Source organism: Marmota flaviventris, chromosome 3 (genome assembly GCF_047511675.1).
Source record: "Marmota flaviventris isolate mMarFla1 chromosome 3, mMarFla1.hap1, whole genome shotgun sequence".
Classification (NCBI taxonomy): Eukaryota; Metazoa; Chordata; class Mammalia; order Rodentia; family Sciuridae; genus Marmota; species Marmota flaviventris.
The window spans coordinates 129,679,492-129,697,348 of NC_092500.1; the positions used below are offsets into that span (position 1 = coordinate 129,679,492).

General features: G+C 33.4%; 1 protein-coding gene across 1 annotated transcript in view; it reads right to left on the bottom strand.

The window, feature by feature from the left end:
- Positions 1 to 440: 440 nt before the first annotated feature.
- LOC114079386 (ovostatin homolog 2-like) overlaps positions 441 to 17,857 on the bottom strand; it is a 55,239-nt gene continuing 37,822 nt past the window's right edge. The window contains exons 21-37 of the mRNA XM_027920629.2: positions 17,040 to 17,158; positions 16,314 to 16,372; positions 15,527 to 15,603; positions 14,184 to 14,360; positions 13,410 to 13,491; positions 12,660 to 12,797; positions 9,089 to 9,110; positions 8,966 to 9,040; positions 8,427 to 8,592; positions 7,345 to 7,556; positions 6,284 to 6,493; positions 5,073 to 5,197; positions 3,900 to 3,990; positions 3,477 to 3,545; positions 1,663 to 1,765; positions 927 to 986; positions 441 to 516 (exon numbers count right to left, since the gene is read on the bottom strand). Of these exons, the coding sequence (XP_027776430.2) occupies positions 934 to 986; positions 1,663 to 1,765; positions 3,477 to 3,545; positions 3,900 to 3,990; positions 5,073 to 5,197; positions 6,284 to 6,493; positions 7,345 to 7,556; positions 8,427 to 8,592; positions 8,966 to 9,040; positions 9,089 to 9,110; positions 12,660 to 12,797; positions 13,410 to 13,491; positions 14,184 to 14,360; positions 15,527 to 15,603; positions 16,314 to 16,372; positions 17,040 to 17,158 (1,778 nt within the window). The 3' untranslated portion in view covers positions 441 to 516; positions 927 to 933. The remainder of the gene's footprint in view (positions 517 to 926; positions 987 to 1,662; positions 1,766 to 3,476; positions 3,546 to 3,899; positions 3,991 to 5,072; positions 5,198 to 6,283; positions 6,494 to 7,344; positions 7,557 to 8,426; positions 8,593 to 8,965; positions 9,041 to 9,088; positions 9,111 to 12,659; positions 12,798 to 13,409; positions 13,492 to 14,183; positions 14,361 to 15,526; positions 15,604 to 16,313; positions 16,373 to 17,039; positions 17,159 to 17,857) is intronic.

Genomic DNA, 17,857 nt, shown 5'->3' on the forward strand with positions numbered 1-17,857 from the left:
TCTTGATCTTGCATATAAATCGAATAAAATTATCACTTAATTTGTGACTCTTCTCTACTTTTTTCCTCTTTATAACATTTTACTGAGAAGAGTCTGTTTTATTGTGTTTGTGTGTTTATGTTTGTTTCCTTGAGCTTTTATAAAGTCCTCTTCAACTTTCACATAATCTTTCTCCTTTCCTCCACCTCTCAATCTTTCTTTGCATATTGGAAGATTCCAATTCTATATCTCATAATGTCTAAAGGCTTGAATTCTGAGTTGGAAACAATAAAGGGCATTATACAAGGTGGTATCACATGAAGCCTCAAGTTTTCTAGAATAAAAACTATGAATGAGTACTAAAATAAATGAAAATGAGGCACTCAGACGTGAAATGACAGCATTTAATAGGATAATAAAGAAATAAAATTTGATAAAAAGACAAAACAGATTTCAAATTTTTCAGGATGTGAGGTCATCATGGTTCCTTCAGGGTTGATACAGAAATGGAATTTGTCAAAAGAAGTAGTTCTCCACCTGGGATTTAAAACATAGTTTAAGAAATAGATAAATGCATATATGTGTATATTTTTGGGTTAGTAAATAGACATAAAAATGTACTAATATATACATGTTCAGAAGATATACATATATACATAGAATGTATACATGAATTATATAAATATATTTGCACATAGACCTGCAAACTTATAAACAAAAATGACAGGTTGATAAAAAAATACTTAAATAGCTATACACTTCTTAAAGCTATTTTAGACAATATGAGAAAGTTTTAATGAACATCAGAATAGTGATGTAGCACACATAGGTACATATTCTTATGAGGTACTACAGACTTCTCTTGGCTTGATCCATTGTTCAATTTTCATATTTTCACTTTTCTACCAGGGATGCTTTCAAGTCTATAATACTGGTAATTTCCTTACCTTTGATTCATTGGGAAACTGGAATGTTATTGATGTTGTAAGAATTAAAGGCATATTCATCTGAAAAATAAAAGGAATATCCATCCGTATTGACTCTCCAACTGTCCATAATCAGACTATGTCAGACAATATAAACATGTTATATTTAATCTTTCAATAAATTTTCAAGGGAAGCAGTCACTTCTCCATTTTAGAAATCCATAAATATTCTGCTAAAATTTAAGTTACTTGATAGAATGCATTCAATTCGCAAATGACAGAGACAGAGTTAAAATACTTTTTGACAAACTTCATATGCCATTTAACAAGAAACTAATAGTATCAACCTTTCAGGGAAGAGTTTTATGGTTTCTACAACATATTAGGAACTGTTCTGGCACATAAGCTACTGAAATTCTCTTATAACACTTGAGAATATTGTTCACCCCACCCCCCATAAGTGAGTCTATTGAGGTAGCAAGAAAGGGTAAGTCTTGGAATCAACAACAATGACAAAAAACAAGAAAGACTTAGAATCTTAGCATGGTTTGTATTTCAAGTTAAAGGGGAGTCTTTTCACATTATATCACAAATAAAGTGTTGAAAAACTCCAGTAACTGGAAAATAGGCTAATCAGGAATATATCACAGAGTAATAATAATCATCATACAATGTAAAACCATCCATTGTTTAGTTTTTCAAGACAGAGGATGACTTTGGAAAGCTCCCATTGCTCATAGAATGTTAGATTTCCTACCTTTTTCATAATAATTATAGACCATGACAGGTGCAGGTTGAATGTTATATACGAGGTTGCTTTGCTCAACAGAAAAAGTGAAACTTTTTACTATACCAGGACCCTAGAAAGAAACAATGATAAATACATCTTAACATGTCTGAAAAAGAAACTACTGAGAAATTTAACACTAGGCTGTTCATGATTTACTCAATTAAAGACATCTAATGTGATCATTATCTTGCATAATAGCAAAAACAATGAGCTAGCTATTGTTAAAGTGTATACCACCTTCAGTTCCATTGTTTATATTGAGGTGCAAGCAATTTAATTGAAAATGTTAGAGGAATATTCATGTGAGTGGCAGTGATGTGTATATAGAAAGGTTGGCTCTAAAATTCATGACATAATTTGAAGTTTCTTTAAATAAGTTAAAGTAGAACTACTATATGATTCAGCAATCCCACTTCTGAGTATGCATTCAAAAGAAATTGGATTATTATATTGAAGAGAGATTTGCACTCCCATGTTCAATGCAGCATTGTTCACAATTACCAAGATATGAAAATAACCTAAGTGTTTGTGAACAGATAGGGATGAAGAAACCATGGTACATATGCAAAATTGAAAATTATTTAGCCTTAGAAAGGAAGGAAATCTTCAATTTTGACAACACGGATGAACTTGAAGGAAATTATGCTAAGTGAAATAAATCATATAAAGAAAATAATACTGCATGATCATACTTAGAAGTAAAATATAAAAAGTTAAATTCCCAGATGCAGAAAGCAGAATGGTAGTTGTCAGGGAATCAAAGTGTACTAAGTTTCAGTTATATAGAATGAATAAGTTATAAAGATCTAAAGTATGAGATCAATAGTCAATAATACTCTGCTGTATACTCAAAATTTGCTAATAGATCTTAAGTGTTATCTTCACAAAAAGGTAATTATATAAAGAGATATTGTGTTAATTAATTTGATCATAACACTCAGTTCACTAAGCAAATACATATGAAACATCACACTGTACACCTTAAATATATACAATTTCAATGAATTTAAAAAATTATCTCCACCTTCATTGGAATTGAAGTCAAATGATGAAATAATTATATCTTGTTATGGTTTGGATGTGGAGTATCTCACAAAAGCTCAGGTGTGAGACAATGCAGGAAGGTTCAGAGGAGAAATGATTGGGTTATAAGAGTCTTAACCCAATCAATGAATTAATCCCCTAATAGAAATTAACTGATTGGTAACTGACATGGTAGGGTGTGGGTGGGGGAAGTGGGAATTGTGAGATGGCTTTGGGTATATATATTTGTATCTGGTGAATGGACTATCTCTCTACCTCCTGATCACCATGTAAGCTGCTTCCACCTGTCACATTTTTCCACCATGATGTTCTGCCTCACCTTGAGCCCTGAGGGATGGAGTCAGCTCTCCATGGACTTAGACCTCTGAAACCATGAACCTCCAAATAAACTTTCCTCCTTTAAAATTGTTCTAGTCGGATCTTTTAGTTACCGTGGTGAAAAATCTGAGTAAAATATATCTCTACTCAGTAACCAGACTATGTCAGATGTTGTTAGGAATGAAAAATGGGGAGGTGAAGATTCTAAACTTGAGAACTATCTATTCAGGTAACCAAAGCTTGAATTAAACAACTTTACAGTTAACAGGGAGAAGAGGATCAGTAGGACAGGATATTTAATATCTCATATTTTTTGTAAACTCTCTAATTTATGTCTATATGAAAAAGAAACACCCAACAATCTTTCAGAAGACACAACAAAAAAAGGCATGAAACAAAAAAAATTATTGTGAACTTACATTTTCCATGTAGAAAAGAACATGGTCATTTTTTACTTCAGTCTTCATTACTTGGACATTGTTCTCAAGCTTAGAAGAAAGTGGCAGGGAAGATGAGTTAGACATTAGAATACAGAGGGAAGCATTCCCAAATTGTATGTTCATGTTGTTATTTTGTCAGGTTATTATTTATGAGGTGTTTATATAAGCACACATAGGAACCAAACAAATATACTATGAGCCATGGGGGGAAAATGACTGTGAATTGCTCCAAATTGAAAACATCATCCCTCTAGTTATGTCACAGCAAAAATACAAATGTGGACTCTAAAGAGGATGTTTAAGTTAAAAATTACATGGATTTGTTTGCTAACCAATGGTTTATTTCATCTATTTACAAGGGTAATTTTCTCTGTACCAAAAGATTGTATTTCAACTGTTTACCTCTTGAATGGATGTCAGGATGGGAGTAAATCCTGATAGCATCTTTACATCCACAAGGACCATAATGGAGTTATTGTGAATTCCAGTATATCTTAAATTTTAAAACAATGACAACATTAGTTTAGACATCAGTTTAGAAATGTGACTTAATTCATAGTAAAGGGGGAAGATGGATAAATACTGATAGGCTAAAAGTCTGGAGGAAAGGCAAAAGCTAAAGAAGAAAGACCTTAGAAAATTTATCCTCAAACATCTGAAAATTGGTACAACCAGAGTGATAATAAATGAGATGATACAAACCAACAGAGCTATAAGAAAGTATCTAGATCTAAACTCTCCCTAAACACTGCTCTTAAGTTCACCTGAGATCTCAATGTCAAAACTTATAAGTAAAGCTTATACTCTTATATTACTTATACTCATCCTAACCTTAGATTGGCACAACATGTAGAAGAGATCTTAGTTTGAAGGACAGTATTCTGGTACACATATGCCCTCACATATTCTAGACCTGTTTCTGCCTCTGGAAAGCATTAATGGGACATAAAGTTAAGAGTTCCACAATGTACTTACTCCATGGCTGTGGTATTCAAGAGATTTTTCATTTAGAAATCCTAGGTACACTCTCCCCAAATAATTTTTTTCGACATTAACTTATGATAAAACTCTCTAGTGTCTATAAATCATATTTGAATTCAAGATGATTTTTTTTCCATTCTAAAAAGTAGAAATCTAATATTTGGCTCTTCTAGGTATAAAATAAAATTTGTGGAATTTCCACTGTAGGGCCACCTATACCTGTCTTGAGAAGAAAATACACTGTCTCCATTGTACCAAATTAGAAATAATTACACACAAAATAAATAAATAAATAAATAAAAGCATTGCTGTTAATATCAGCATGGTGAAATATTCCATTTATATTTGCACAGAGTACAAACTGTACTTGCATAATCTTATAATCTTAGCTCTGATTTAGCTAAAGATGTACTAAATGGTGGTGTCTGTACACAAAGCTGGCAAGTGACTGTTCTGCAGAACTATCACCACCACTACCATGTGAACTTATCTCAGGTAGCATCATTTATATTTTGTTATTTCTCTTCTATTTAATTATTTTTTATATATTACTATTCTCCAACCTGGGAGCTGACATCAAAATGCAACACTTACTTGAAAGTCACTGTAAGATCAAAATTAGCCTGGAATGTATCTGAGGAGTTATTCTTTACTATGTCCAAGGAAAGGGAAAATCCAGAAGCTTCCTTAGGGAGTGGCACATTATACTTGAGGGTTGCCTAGAAAGGATGACATATCATGAGAAAATTCATCCTGTATTAAGAATGGAAGGAACTGTTCTCTAAGCCTATTATTAATGCATTTTATATACTTATCATCAAGGAATCAGGTTTAGTTTTCATCAGACATATAATTTTTAAAAATATTTTGTAGTTGTAGATGGATCTTTTATTTTATTTATTTATTTTTATGTGGTGCTAAGGATCGAACCCAGTGCCTCACATATGCTAAGCAAATGCTCTACCACTGAGCTGCAGCCTCAGCTTCCAGACATAAAATTTTTCACAACAAAATTTATTGAAGGTAGAATACTTTCTAATGACAATATTCCTCAAGAAACTTTTGCTAGCCATCTAGACTTAACAGTGAGTACACTAAAAAGAACCAACAAAATAAAAAAGAAATATTCATAACCATAAATAATCAAATAAATGCAAATTTAAATTACAATATATTTGCTTCTCATAGCCAAAAGACTAACAAAACTAGAAGGCTAGATGACACCACTGTTTATGAACCTGGGTGAGTCTCTAGACTCATGTAGAGACTGCTGATATATTTTAGTTAAAATAAAGATTAATAATTAATAATTTAGTTAAATAAAGATAAATGTCCTATAATTCTGAATATTTGTTCCACAGTATGCCTCCCAGAGAACTTACTGACATGTACATACATACTAAGAAAAACTGTTATTTATTAATATGTCACAGCATCTTTTGCATGATTGGAAATTGGAGTTGGGTTTACATCATTGGAAGAGTGAAAATTGGAACCATTACAATGTATTGAGTACAAGAAACTTAATTAGAGCAAATTATATTCCTTGGTTTTAAAATCATGTCAAAATGAACCCTAATAGTATATATAGCTAAAATGAACTCATAAAAATATGTGAGTGATTCTTCATAAAATAACTTGTATTTTCTGCTATTAATTAGAAAACATGTATGAGAGCAAGAATAGAGATATCACAGAACAATACAAAATGGCAAAATAACCCTTCATATACAATTGAACAATTGGTCTGATGCCAGTTCACTGGTAAACATTTTTCTATGTCTTCTTAGGTTGATTTCTATTACCTGGATAAATGTGCAGCCGTGTCCTTCCACATCTACTGTGTATTGTCCATGTGCTTTTGTTAGTTCTAAACGTTGAACCAGTAGGCGGTTATCATTGTTGATCTGGAAAATCTCATTGGATTGTTCACTTCTAAAGGTGACGGTGTTTTGATCACTAGAGAAGGTTAATTTCATGTAGCGAGTTATGGCAAGAAGGCAGACTATGGTGTCCTGCACAGAAATAGTACAAGCAATGACCCAAGTTCTGTTATGAGGCAATATTAGTCATCATTTGTAAATCTTCAATCAATTCATATAAATATCCCTAAAACAGTCAACAGAACATCAAGAAGCAATATCCTGAACAATAAAAAAATATATTTACTTGTATAAGTAGTTGCCATTTGACAGTCTTCAAGAAAACTTAATTTGATTTTAGTTTTCTAAAAGGTTTTAAATGATATTTAATATAATAGATATAATTTTATTTATACATATAATCTCTGCCTAAGGTTTTAATGACACACTGAGACTAAAATAGGAGGGAAATGAACATTTTTCGTGTATAAATAAATCATATTTCCTTGAAGTTTCATTTTTTTCCACTAGGGAAAGAAAGAAATCATTATTTTTATGGTTATGGATTTCTCCTGTTATCCACTCTTATCATTTACTTTTTTCAATGTTTAGAGCATAGAATTAGAAAGAAATCTTTCTTCTTCATAGATATATACTTTGACTACAGGGTCATCAGATATCTAATGTACTGAGATTCTGATGCTTGTAGTAGAAATTATTTCTAGACTTGCATTCTACTTTTACTGTTTAAATTGGAGCTGTAAACTAGTGTAAATTCCTACATATGGAGCCTCATTTTATTCATTTGTTTATACAGACTTCCTAATAGAGTATCTGATGTACAATAACTGTCCCATAAATAATTGTTGACTAAGATGATTTATATATTATCTAATGTTCTTCATCTTAGAAGGTAAATTTTGGTGAATATCTTTGCTATCTAGATTCTTATGGCATATCATCTTCTGCATTTTTGTAATAAATGGCAGGCCCACATCAATCACCTGGCTGGAAGAGAAGCCACCATGGGAGTTCATCTGTTGAGCCAGCCACTGCACAATCTCACTAGCATAGCTGAGGTCCTGAGTTTTCCAGGAAATGACAGCCAACAGCACATAGCAAGTCTTCTCATTGTCCCCAGAAAGTGCCCAAGGAGTATAGGATGGGGATTCTTCTGTGTTGGGTTTCTTTTCTCTTTCCCAATATATCACATTATCTGAGAAAAAGGATGAATTTTCACATAGTCTGAAAAACAAGTTCCTATGAACTTATAGATAAGGAGGGGGAAAATTCCATTTTTGGCCTCTGTTATGAGTTGAGTTATGCCTCCTTAAAATTCATCTACTGAAGTCTTAATTCCTGGGACCTCAGAATGTGATTGAATATGAGATCTTTGAAGAGATAAAGTTTAAATGAGTTCATTAGGGTGGGATTAAATTTAATCTGATGTTCTTATAAGAAATTTGGAGACATAGAAGGAACTCCAGGAATTCTTATACTCAAAGGAGAAACCAGGTGAAGACAGGGAGATGCCCAGTTAAAGTAAAAAAAGTATACCTATTGACTTTTTCATCTTAGACTTCTGCTCTTCAGAACTGTGAGTAAATAATTTTATGTTGTTTAAGTCAGTGTGGTCTTTTGTTTAATAGCTCTAGAAAAATAATATAACTCCAAAGAGTAACTATGTAAGGGCAAAAGTGGTATGTGCTTAAGTTTCATAAGCATGGATTATTGATGTATTTCAGTGGTACATTACTAGCCTAGCATGCATGGGCCCTGGGTTTCCTCTCAAGAACTGCTAAAACTAAACCAAAACCAAAACAAAACAGAAGAAGATACTGTATATAACATGGTTGCTGTGCCTGGTTTACATTACTATACTCATTTGAGAGGAATCTAAAAGAAAAGAGAAAGAGAGGAATCTAAAACACACAGTATTCTTTAAAGAAAAAGGGAAACAGTTGAATTTCTTAAGAGCAGTAGGAACATTCTAGTGAAGCCAGGGTTAGGAAATGATTGTGTATTAAGTTACATCATGTTGTTTTAAAGATCATCTCCTATAGAAAAATTGAATGTTATGACTTACTTGTTTTTATAGCAGAATGATCCAGGATCTGGAATAAGGCTTCCACTTTCTCTTTTTTTCCAGCTAATGCAAAAGCATAAGCTAGGATTGCCTGGGTATAGCCATTAGAGACACCGCTTTCCAATGCCTCCTCTAGGCAAAAGAGCCCATTGCGCAGAACAGGAAACTAGTGGGGAAAAACATATTTTAAAATGATTCCCAACATTGTATAAGCTTGCTGGATATTTAAACTAGTCATTGTTCATTTTATATATATATATATATATATATATATATATATATTATTATATAATATATAATATGCGTGTATATTTTTGAAATATATTTTGCATATAAACTCATTCATATATACTTAAAAGTAATATACTTCAAAAGTATCACTGAAATACATTTGTAATGTTATTATTACTATGTGAGAAACAAAATTTAGGTAATAAGAATATGGCAGTTTTCCTCCAAGAATTTTGAACCACTCTTAATCTAGAGTCTATTTAATGTGCATTCAGATGCTGAAACTGGAAGTTGATGAGAATTCATACAGTGGAATTGAGCCCAGCTTCAAGGAGCGCTCCAACGATATATGCAGTGAGTAAAATGTCCTCTTCATCACCACCCTAAAAAGAACAACAGTGAGTCACATAAGAGAGTAGACAACCAAAAACCAGCTGTTCTTCTGCAGTGAAGCTAAGTGGAAAGAAATACCAGGACAAATATCACAAATATCCTTTTTTCATAAAACACTTGAACACATGCAATTGTGTGTGTATGTGTATGTGTGTGTGTGCATGTGTGCATGCACGCACAATGCTGGTGATCAAACCCAAGGGTTCATATGCTAGGCAAGTGTTCTACCACTAAGCTATAACCTCAAACCAAAACATGTAAAAACTTTAAACTTGCTAATTAATATCCATTCTATCTGAACAGGAATCAATTAAGATCCAATGTAATGATTAAATAAAACATAACAAAATTTTAAATATATTTAATGCATATCTGATATTTATGTGGCCTGGTATTAAGCAGGAACTCCAAGAAACTCATATGACTCAATTTGACACTATTTGGTATTAATTTGAAAAGAGCAAATAAAGAATTTGTAATAGGGTATAATAGAAAGTCAGTGAAAACTCTATGCAAAATTATTAGGAGGTAACAGTTGTCAGGTAGAGTCTTACAATGTAAAACTAAAAAAGAAAATCAAAAAACTATAAATCAAGTAATTTGCAATTGACTGTGTATAAAAGTTCCCTAAGAAACTCAAGCATTAAATAAGCTAGCATCCACACAAGAGATTATAATTTAAAAACTCAGAAATATGAATTGAAATGGGTGCTCAGGGAAATAAGTTGTAATGAGTACTGTAGTGATTCTGATGCAAATAGCATTCAGACTGGCATTTGAGTTCCAATGATCTAATACAAAACTCTCATTTTATCTAAGAAAAAAAGAAATATTTTTTCTTCAGAAAAGTAATATTTCTGAAGAACAAAGTTTTCAAGGTGCAAATAATAGCACAGGGTGGACACCAAAGTAAGATGTGATTAGCAGTACATTTAAATTATAGTTAAGTGGTATCACCATTCTTCTGCCACGTTTTTATTTTTCTCTTGCATCTTTCTTTCTCATAATCTACCACACACACACACACACACACACACACACACACACACACTTAATTGCAGTCATCCCTATGTATCCATGGGGAATTGGTTCCAGGATGCACTGCAGATACCAAAAAAAAAAAAAAAAAACCCTGGATGCCTAGGTTCTGTATAATGTAAATCATCTCTAAAATATTTACAATACCTAATATGATATAATTGCTATACTAAATAGCTCTACATTGCTATAAATAGCGCTTATATTGTTTGGGGAATAATGACATGGGAAAAAGTTAGTACATGTTCAATACAGAAGTAATCCTTCATTCCGCTCCAAAGACTTTTAATCCTAGGCTGGTTGAATCCACACATGTGGAGCTCTTGGATACAGAGGGCCAGCTATACTGCATAGAGAATGGATTGGGTAAGATCACACAAATAGAAGCAGTGATCAGTAACACATCCAATAAGAAGAAAGATGTGGAGAAGGTGGTTTAAAAGAGAACATTAAAAAGTCATTGATTTTTCTACATAGGAACAATAACTCTTCTCCTAAGGGTCCTGGAGTAACTTAAAGAGGGTAATATAAAATAAACTGCATTAAAGTTAAATACCAGGTTGGGAATATAGCTCACTTGGTAGAATGCTTGTCTTGCGTGCACAGTGCCTTGGGTTCAATTCCAAGCACCATTTTAAAAAAAGAAGAAGTTAAATACCATTAAGTGAAGTAGACCAGGTACCCCCACCCAAAAGACCCTGACCATAATTAAGCTTCTCCTTTTGTCAGAAAGATTTTTACAAATAGTATCAGCAAAATGTCTGTAAAAGGAATTGTGGTTTGAAGCTTCCTCTTTCTTGTAAAAAGCCAGGTTTGCACACAAAAGGTATGACAAATTTAGAGTCAAGCTTGTGACACAAAAGTATATTTCTCTGTTTTCTTGGTAAAAACTTTTAAAACCTCTGTCTGGCCTAAAAAGCACTTTCTGAGAACTCAAAATAAAAAAGTTATTTTATGTAGACCTCCACAAAAATGTAAAATGCCAATGTATAAAGTTCAAAGAATTTTGAACTGGGTATTGATGAACCCAGCCTAATTCCATTTTAAGATTGGGAGCCATCTCGTCACAAAATCCTGAAAAGTTAATTTCTCTTTTACTATAAATTACTGCGATTTCTAAACTTGTTTGGAATTCCTGCCCATGCCTTGAACTCACCAATGCCTGGTTTTCCCTGCCCAGGAAACAACCCTCTCTATAAAACCTTAGTGGTGCCTCATAAATCCTGGCTCCCCCTGACCAGATAACAGATCTTTCTGAAACCTCAGCGGTGCCTCATAAATTCTGATGTTGGGATCTGAATTTACTCCCTACCTTGAAATATCATGCCTTGTAGATCATTAACCTACTATCTGTCTTTATATTATGTTTGTCAAAATCCTATTATCTGTAAGTTCCCAAGCACCTACCTTTGCAACTTTTTGTGCTATAAAACCTTGTTCCTGGAGAGCTGGGGGCTGGTTTCCAGCCTATGTTAGGGGAGACAGCTGCTGATCAGCTCCCTTTGTGTACACAAAAACAAGCTTGCTTTAATTTGATTAAAAATTGTAGTTGGTGGTCTTTTCTTTGTGTTGGGATTCAACAAGTATAAAGTTCCAATTTCTAGACTCTTGGTCTAGAGGAGAATTCAGGCATGAGTCATACTCTTGACTGGACAGCTACAGCCAATAAACCTGCTTCTTGAAAATTCATTAGGTGTCCAGACTCTTCTGTCCTATTTCATAAGGAGTTACTATTCATCCATATTTTGTAATGATTAAATTTATAGTCCTCACTCCAAAACTAAGAGTGGTTATTAGTAATGTTACAGAGGAAAAGCCCAGGAAATTTTTTAGGAGCTATTAGGTTATGCTAACATATCAGGGTAGGAGATTTCAAGCATCCAAAGGGAAACAAAGTTTAGAGGAGACACATGATGGGGAAGAGATGGATAGCTATCTTCAAAGAACAGAAATAAGAAGGAAGGAAGAATGCTTAGTGATTTACCTAAATGTGGGCAGGAAAGGGCAAAAAGTGAGTCCTGCCAAGAACACACTTCACCTCATTTACATTATAGGTATTTGACCAATTCATACTTCCTTGAGAGGGTATTAGAATAGCCTTCCTCATTGAAACAATGATAATTACTCGATACTGTCCCCTGAGATTTCTTGATCCCATGAATAGGTACAAATTTAAATTTCTCATACTCTCAAAGCTCTCCCTTTCCTTTAAAATATTCTTTGGCTCCAAATTTATTGAGATTTTCTCTCTAAGTTTTCTTCTCTTCCTCTCTATCCTCTTTTCAATTTGTTTATAGCAAAGGATTGACAATGGAAGGACTAAGGACTTAATAATGTATGCGAAATTTGGGAAGAGTTGTATCCTGGCTATGGTTAAATGTGCATACAACAGGAACCATGCTGTTGACCAGGACACCACAGGCCTGTGACTACAGACGATTCAGAAGGCATAACATTCCCCCCACCAAGTGATCTTATTCCAGATACAGTAGGCCAGAGGTAAGAGAAGGAACAGGTAGGCAGAGGAACAAGGAATGTCTCTGCTATTAGTTCCTCACCTTTTTGTTGAACAGCTTGTCATCATTTTCAAAGCAGCCATTGCTTTTCTGTTTGCTTGAAAGCCAGATTAAACTCTGCTTTTGAACTGTTTCATCAATAAATACATATTCTTTCATTTTCTCCAATGTCTTAAAAGTAAGGGCAGTGAGCCTGTAATGTGGACGGCCAAAGCAAAAGTTGGATAAAAACAGAAATGATGATGTCAGCTCCCCAGCCAACTCATCACTGTTGTTCCCTTTGGGTGATGAATGCGTTCACCTTGGCTAATATTGAGGGCAACCAATGTTGATTGATAGTGGCTATTTCTTTGGTGTTAGTAAAATATTATGAAAAACAATCTGTATAAGTTAGAGCAGGTAGTTTTTAGCCTGTTTAAGTTCAAAGGTCTTGCTATACAGTCTGTTAGATTATATGTACATGGAGACAAAACTGCCGTCATCAGGATCACTTTCTTAAATCTAAATGGAATGCTGAGAAATGTAGAGTAGAATGTGCCATTTTCCATGAAGTTAACCAACTGTACAAGTATAGAGATTATCATGAAATGATCAAGCTGTTAAGCAAATTATATGAGACTATAGGCAAATTGTCACATGAGAATTAGAATAATAAAATAATTTGGTTTTATCTGATTCTTCTCTGTAAATTCACTTTGAAATCTAGTTTGCTGGAAAAACTACACTGAACTCAATCCTCCCTTGCCTCCTTTTAAGCCCTCCTCAGATAATTCCTATATTATAGAAAATAAAATTGTTGTCTCACCATATGCTTCCTTTCCGATTCCACTGCCAAAACAAACTATATGAACCATCAGAGTTTCTAAAAGACAACTGCTTTTGATAACCTAAAATACAATGTAGTAGGAAATTATTTTTTAGACAAAAAATACTAGAATGATGAATACTTCTTATTTTAATTTCTCACAGTTGGATACTCTATCCATATGGGGAATAAATAACTTCTTTCCTATGCATTTTTATGGCAAATAAGTCTCCTGGGAAAAATGCCTAGCTTAATAACTGTCTCATCATTTTGCTTACTAATCCATACTTTTCCCTTAAAGATGATTTTACTTTATTTAGTTTTACCTTTCTGAAAAAAGGGTAAAACAAAGCCATTATGCTCTTGGATTTTTCCTTTATAGCACATGCTTCCTTAATATCACATTATATGCCCCTTTCTGCATACAAATCTCAATACTACAATTAAACACAACTGGAAAGCAAATCCAGGAGATGAAATATAAATCATTTACATCTATTATTAACAACAACAATAAACAAGGTACTCTGTCAAAACATTTGGCATTAAAATAAATTAATTTATAATTTGAATCTTTACAGCACTAGATTATGAAGCTAAATGCCCACACAAATTTTTAAGTCAAAGAGAAAACATACCTAAGACTCAGACTGGCTAGATTCAGATTCACTTTTGCTCCACCAGACAAGTGTATAATTACAGCTTTATGACTTCTTGATGTTATTAGCAATCAATTTGACTAACTATGGGCAGAAATTACTTAAGTCATCTTACCATTAGATAAGAGAAAGAAAGTTTTAGATTTAAATTCCTCTGTTAATTGTTCAGTAAATTTCAGGTAGTCAAGGACATAGGTATTAGAAGATAGAAGGGCAATATTCTGCTCTCCAGATTCATAAGGCACTTGGACAAGATTATCCAGATTCTGCTTTGCAACTCCTAGAATGTCACCTGTGGAAACAGGAAAAACACAAAGTCCTATCAATTATTCTTGCCGTCTCAGCATGAATAGCCAAAGATTAAAAAGGCATAGGGGAAGGGCTGGGATTGTGGCTCATCAGTAGAGTGCTTGCCTAGCACATGCAAGGCCCTGGGTTTGATCCTCAGCACCACATATAAATAAATAAAATAAAGATATTGTGTCCAACTACAACTAAAAAATAAATATTTAAAAAAGGCATAGGGGAATTAGAAAATCACTTTGAGTTTAAAATGTAAAAACAAAAAAAATTTAATAAAGTAATTCCAGGTAGATGGATATGAAGAGAAGTGCTATGGTTTATTTATGTGGTATCCCCCAAAGCTCCTGTGTTAATACAGGAATATTCAGAGGCAAGATGACTGGCTTATGAGCTGTAACCTAATCAATCCATTTAAAGAGACTGGTAAATGTAGGCAGGTGAAGCATACATGGAGGAGGTATGTCCCTGGAAATATGCCCTGGCAGGATGCATTTGTCATGTCTTCCCTTCCCCTCTTCCCTCTCTGGTTCTGCTACCATGAGGTGAGCCTAACTCTTCCACCATAACTTCCAGCATGATGTTCTGCCTCACCCAGAGCAATGAAATCAGCGGTCTATAGGCTGAAACCTCTCAAACTGTGAGCTCCAAATAAACTTTTCCTCTAAGTTGTTCCTGGTTAAGTATTTTAGCCATGGTGACAAAAAAAAAACTGACTAACACAGATAGAATTAAAGGGATTTCTTCTGTGAAAAATATTTCAGAAAATCTCTTTAACCAGAGAAAATAGGAAGTTAGGAAAGCGTGTTTTGCTTGTTTGTTTTGGAGAAACTGATCCTATGAAGTATAAACTGTAATCTTTCTCTCTCCAAAGGGTGTTGATGGTAGACAAGAACTTTTCCTTTTATAAAACAGATTTTTCCTTCTACTAGAAAATCCCAGCACCCCTGATCATCTGCCAGAACTAATGTTTCTTGGCAACACATGGTTTGGGAATGGTATTATAATCCCTTTAGATCTCCTATGGAAACAAACAAGGGAAGACCTAAACAATAATTTCTTCTGATAGCTTAGGAAAATCTCTCCATTCTATTATTTTAGGAAATTCACCTCAACCAAGATTGTCAAATATCATGAAACAAAATTTAATCTATTTACCCACAACAGTGACAAAGGCTCTGGCTGAGCCTTCTATTACATCATTTGGCAGGTCCAAAACTATGTCCTCAGAGGCTCTGGCACCTAAAAAGAAAACATCCATAAAAAATAATGTGAAAACTTCTTTTCATAAGTAATAGATTTTAAAAACACATTAGAAACCGATTTCATTATTTATTTTCATTTTATAAATTGCTTGTTATATGAAATTAAATCAAGGGTTTGGTCTAGTTTAGTATAGTAATATCTTCAGAAGATGCTATATTTCTGTGTTTTTTAGTAGCACCCATTTGGCATGAGTTTAGTGTCTAAACCATACTTCAGTAAAAAGTAAAGATGCAAAAACTTCTGACTAAGATATTTAAAACAGTCCATATAAAAAGTACATCTTGAAGATTCTGGTTAAATATTAAAATCAGATCACCATTGTCCAGGTAAAATAGTACTCCTGAGGACCATAAAGAAGGCAATTGAGGATTAGTGATATATTTATGAATTATTTGATCCTAAGAGTACAAAAGCAAGGGTTATATTATGTGCTATGTAAACATAATCCTGATTTCTCAATGACCAAAACCGTGTGATAATCATAATAAAAAGGAGTCAAGCATACATAAGATTAAGAAAAACAGGTTGAGGAAGAACAATGCCACAGGTGAACTAAAAAACTGCATATATATATATATATATATATATATATATATATATATATTGTTTGCTAAATTTATACAATAAACTGACCCCATTGATAAATTTTCTTTAGGACTAATTTACCACCTAAAATAACTTCTTACCTTTTGTACAGATAAGGAAACTCTGGGTCATTTCCTTTTCAACACCTTCCGGCTATCAAAGAGTAAACAAAAGGAAACACAAGATAATGAGTCTGCATCATCTTTTCACAAAGGAAAAGCAGTAAATCATTGTCTCACTTAGGCCTGGCTGGTAATGTCTGCGTTTTCAGATCTGTTCATGTCCCCTTCACACATATCTAAATGTCATTGTACATTAGCTCTACTCTTTTGGACTCTCTGTTCTTATTGGTTGAACAAGGACAACCTTGTGTCATTGGATGACACTCTAAACTCCTCTGATCCTGTCCTGCATCTCCAGCAGACAGATGAGTGTTTTGTAGAGTAGGGACATGCTTAGAAATGTGATATCAACTTTTTTTTAGGATGACAGGAACTGCTCAGGAGTGTAGGGCAAGTAGATTTGTCTTCTGGATTTGAGAATCAGTTGAAAAAGAGAGGGGAGGGGGCGTAGGTACATAGAAAGCCTGATAAGTCAGGATTGAATAAAAAAAATTACAAAATCTGTAAGTTTCACTATCCTGGTTAAGGTATTAATTAAAGAAAGACTTTTATATTTTAACTCATTTAAAATGGACCGTTTTCTATCAAAAGTAACTTTGCTCAATTAACTCTTTTCAAGAAGAATGTCTTTTCTTATTTAGCCTCTTTGACAGTATCTATTCTTATTAGAAAGAGCTTGATAGTTTTCAGGTACACACCTCTACTAATAAGCTTCTGACCACAGTGTCTTTCCAGTTTAGATTTTGCTGCTCAGTTGCTTCACCTGGGCAGGCGCTGTTTGGTTTGGACTCAGCAATCACAGTGATGTTCACTTTACCTGGAAAATATTCCCAAATATAATTTAAGTCTACCATCAGTTCCTTGCACAATGAGAAAGTGTTAGAATCTTTGAATCATATCTTGGAGTAGATGATTATTATATTACTGTTCAGAGCAAATTAATTGGCTTCTTCCATTGCCTGGAAAAGATAATGTGGTAAATTTTGTTTCACCCATCTCAAAATCCTATATGAAAATATTTATAAATAAATTTCAAAGTAAAAATTTTGAAGACTTTGCATAGGCTAAAAATTGACAAAGTTTAAATACTGTATAAAAAATAATCCAAGGCACATTAATATCAGTAAACAAAAATGATCTTATAAATATACTCTTTGCTGTAATAATAATAATAATAATAATAATAATAATAATACAATGAATATGAGACAGGAGATTAAAAAAAACTTCTTTCTACCTCTAAAAAAATTACTCATAATTAGTATTATGCACATCACATCTAGAATTTTTACTGTGATTTTTAGCTTTCACCCTTCCTTATGTCTTCAACAAGATACTTCTAAATTTAGTTTCCTATGCTACAGATAACACATGCCCTGAGACAAAAGCCTTTTCAGTGTTTGGTCCTCACTCAAGTGTTCAGTGTCTTTGATATCTTGTCACATATTTAGTAAATTCCAAGAAATGTCCAAGAAATCCCAATAATTGGTCACTGTGATTGAAAAACAATTTTTAT